Source organism: Cynara cardunculus, unplaced genomic scaffold, assembly GCF_001531365.2.
Source record: "Cynara cardunculus var. scolymus isolate 2C unplaced genomic scaffold, CcrdV1 Un_Scaffold_5412, whole genome shotgun sequence".
Lineage (NCBI taxonomy): Eukaryota > Viridiplantae > Streptophyta > Magnoliopsida > Asterales > Asteraceae > Cynara > Cynara cardunculus.
In genome coordinates, this window is record NW_020202395.1 from 20,892 (window position 1) to 24,910 (window position 4,019).

General features: G+C 30.4%; 1 protein-coding gene across 2 annotated transcripts in view; it reads left to right on the forward strand.

The window, feature by feature from the left end:
* The first annotated feature begins 185 nt into the window (after nt 1-185).
* The window catches only part of LOC112504384 (probable glutathione S-transferase), a 6,480-nt gene continuing 2,646 nt past the window's right edge, over nt 186-4,019 (forward strand). Inside the window, exons 1-2 of one of the 2 annotated variants that reach the window (XM_025108320.1) lie at nt 186-617; nt 1,784-2,310. In XM_025108320.1, the coding sequence (XP_024964088.1) occupies nt 306-617; nt 1,784-2,125 (654 nt within the window). In that variant the 5' untranslated portion in view covers nt 186-305 and the 3' untranslated portion in view covers nt 2,126-2,310. Of the gene's footprint in view, nt 618-1,783; nt 2,311-4,019 lie in introns of those variants that run through there. The other variant, XM_025108322.1, reaches the window with a different exon arrangement.

Genomic DNA, 4,019 nt, shown 5'->3' on the forward strand with positions numbered 1-4,019 from the left:
AATTGATAAAAGATTCAGATAAAAAATCCGCAAATCCGACGCTGAATTCCCACCACAAGTTCCACCAACGTGCTAATACTTTAAACGTTAATAATTGGAAAGTAACGTACAACCTGTGCTGCATATAGTACAAGTTTCAGTAGCATGATTCTCAGTAATTGCTGATTCTGCCTTTTAAACGCTCAACTACTCCCCGTACTGCATAAATACGAATCGTTCACCGGCATACTGATTGAACACTACCATATTCCAAATCTCAGCCGGAAAGTAGGTGTCGCTGCGATTGAATCAGATCACCGGAAAAAATGGCGGATGAAGTGAAGTTGTATGCTGTTGGAGGAAGTCCATTCGTTTGCAGAGTCAAAATTGCTTTGAATCTCAAGGGAATCGAGTACGAAAACTTCGAAGAAAATCTTAGCAACAAGAGTGCCGATCTTCTAAAGTACAATCCTGTTCATAAGAAGGTACCGGTGCTGGTGCACAACGGRAAGTCGATCTCGGAGTCTCTTGTGGTCATTGAGTACATCGATGATGTTTGGAAAGGTGTTCCGATTTTGCCACAGGATCCTTATGAGAAGGCTGTTGCTCGATTTTGGGCGAAATTCATTGATGATAAGGTATTGATCATTTCCTTCGTTTTCTTCTAATCCTGATAATATGTTACTTGTTTTTATGGTGGATGATATTCGGGTGGTTAAATCAGTTTCAATTATTAATCTGAATATCCAATCCGTTATGTCAGCCGATTAATCCCAAAACGACTATCGTATTTGAACTTCCGTGGCCATAAGGGGATTTTTATTTCTTCTTGGATTTGAACCTGGGACCTCGTAAAGTTCAAACCAATCAAACCCCACCCTTCTTGTTAAATCATTTTCAATTATTCGGTTCAGGTTAATTGGTTTTTACTTTTTTATTTAAATTAATTTAGCAATGACATTTTAACACCTCAAAGACCAAAATAGTAGACTGACCCAATAACTTTAGATCCAACTTAAAATCATGATGAAAGTTACTGGCAGCCCATAAGTTGTTACAGACATCATGGCTAACTCCTTAATTTTGGGCCGGATACGATTTCTTTTAACAAAACTAGAAGAGTACTCGCGCAATGCAGCGAAACACATCTCGATTTTATTGTTTTATTTTATTATTTGTCTGTCGATATTATAATATGGTTTTATGTGTTTTTAAGAAAGCAATAATGATTTTATTTTTGAATAAAATATAAATCTGAAGATATCATAAAAATTTGAAAAAAAATATATCAATGTTAATATCTAATCAACTGTTTAAAAGTTCTCATTTTTTAATGTAATTTCTTTAATTTATTTATTTTAATTATAATTTAATTTAAGTTTAATAACGAAATAATTTATTTTTNTTTAATTTATTTATTTTAATTATAATTTAATTTAAGTTTAATAACGAAATAATTTATTTTTTATTTAATAATATAACATTTTATAAAAATAATAATTAAGTATTCTGTTACAACTCAATGATTATCCTAATTATATTTTAGATTTTTTATATTTAAAACGAGATGTTTATCCTGTATTTGATTATGTTTATCTGCAGTTAGTTACACAATTCATATATGAAGCTTTAATAAGTTGTACTTATGTACAATCTACTTGTTTGTAATCTTGAGTAAGTAATATGCATTGATAAACAGTACTTTACGCATAAAAAATGGTTTTTAAGAGTTTTTGTCAAATGCTTTATAATATAGTATAGATATAGATAACCGGAACTGATTTTCATCATATGTTTTGTTCAGTGTGTTCCAGCAATATTCAAGGTTTTTGGCAGCAATGGAGACGAGCAGGCCATTGCAGAAGCTTGTGGGCACCTTCAAATCCTCGAAAACGAACTCGCCGTCAAAGGTAACAAGTTCTTCGGAGGCGACAGTATTAACCTCGTAGATATTGCCGCTGATTTCATAGCGTATTGGGTTGGAGTAATGGAAGAAGCAACTGAAATAAAGTTTTTCACGAATGATAAGTTTCCAAAATTAACCGAATGGGCCGATAACTTCGTCGAATGCCAAGTCGTTAAGGAAATATTACCTCCAAGACAAAACCTGGTTGCGTTTTTCAGGAAAATGTTCGGTAAAGCGTAATGATACGTAACGGTTATTAGCCGTTAATTTTAGCTTATAAGATCCCTTGATGTTGCAATAATAAGCGGTCTTTTGTGCTTATCGAAGTKCAAACCTCCGTATYGTCCGTCCRTCGATGTTGTAACGAGCAGCCGTTTGTGCTTGTGTTCTAATATTTGAATATGTTTACGTGTTATTGATTTATCGAGCTCAATGTCTAAAGTTTATCGTATGATATGGTGGTTTAAAACAATTACTAATGATGTCTGGTCCAGTCTCCTTAGCCTGACCATAAAGCCCACCCCGAATGTTGTCCGGGCTCGGCTTGCCTGGAACTTTCGCTTGTGGCAGGTGTCTCTCTTTTCTCCCCCCTTTTTTCTTCATTTCTTTCCCCTCGGGGAGTCTTGGTTCTTTTCTTGTGGATGTGGTTCGCCTCCACCCGAATGCTTAATTTTGTGCTTTTAACGTTTAGTGTTTTCTGTTGATAGGAGAGGCCTCCCCCTTTGTATCAAAAAAAGTTTATCGGACCATACGAAAGACGTTTTACATTTTACATTTTTAATTAAAGGTGTTAGATATAATAATCTAAAAAATCCGACTAGATCGGTCTCAAAAAAGAATTAGAGCGGATTAGATCGGTGGAGATGATGGGGAGCGGGTTGCTTTCAAATGTTGAAGGATGACGAAAATAGGTAAAAAGATTAAGACCAGATCGGTCTCGTACCAAACCATGATGTTATTAGGCCGATCCAAACCAGATGGTTGGTCCAGACGATCTTTAGATGAACCATTCTTTTTTAGGACTCGATAAATCCCAGATTAAATAAAAAATTTCTATCGGATTGGATTCAAACCAACTCAATTTTTAATTTTTTATTGGAAATTTATTAAAAAGTTAGTAAATGTAATTAAATAAAATACAATCAAAATCATATATTTTCTTATAAATATTAAAAAGGAAAATTACATCAAAATGAAAGTTTAGTTTAATTCCTATTTTGGAAAACTAACTTTTAACTCGATATACTTCGAGATTAAAGATTTTGTGAAGCGGATCCAAGAAATGCAAGAAATAAGCACCATGAGTTTCCTTGATTATAGTATTTCTAGAGACCAAGATGGAAAAGACAAAATGTGGGTATTTTTCCGTAGCATGTCACAAATTTAAAAGACCTTTAAATATATGAAAATTTTGTTGTAAGTCCTTCAATGATGATTTTAAAAATTAGTTCTCTAAAATAAAAATTAGATCAAAGTTAGTTCTATTTTAATGCAATTTTATTTTATTATAAACATAATTTAACAAATCAATACCGGATATTTATAAAATTTGTAGTAATTTAACAGGGTAAATAAGGAAATACCAAGTTTTGGTTTATTACTAGTTTGGAAAATCATTTCTTAAGTAGAAGAGATACGTAAAAATCTTCGAATTTTGAAAAAACCTAAAAAATAATTATAAACGAGAGAAAATAAATTTTAAAACTTTAAAAATAAATATCTAAAAAGTGAAATAATGTTTTATTAAATAAATAAAATATTCTAATAATATAATTAATATTTTAATTTAAAAAAATCTATTAAAATTAATTTATTTTTATATTAAAGATTTTAAAGTTTCATTATACTATATTATAAAGTATTTGATAAAAACTCTCAAAAACTATTTTTATGTGTGAAATATCGTTTATTGATATAGATTACTTAAAATTCAAGATTACAAATAAATCGTATGTAAGTACAACTTATTAAAGTTTCATGTTTGAATTCGTACAACTAACTGAAAATAAAAATAATCAAATACAAGATAAATATTTCATTTTAAATATAAAAAATTTAAAATATAATTAGAATAATCATTGACTAATAAAATATTTAAATATTATTCTTATAAAAAATTATATTTTTAAATAAA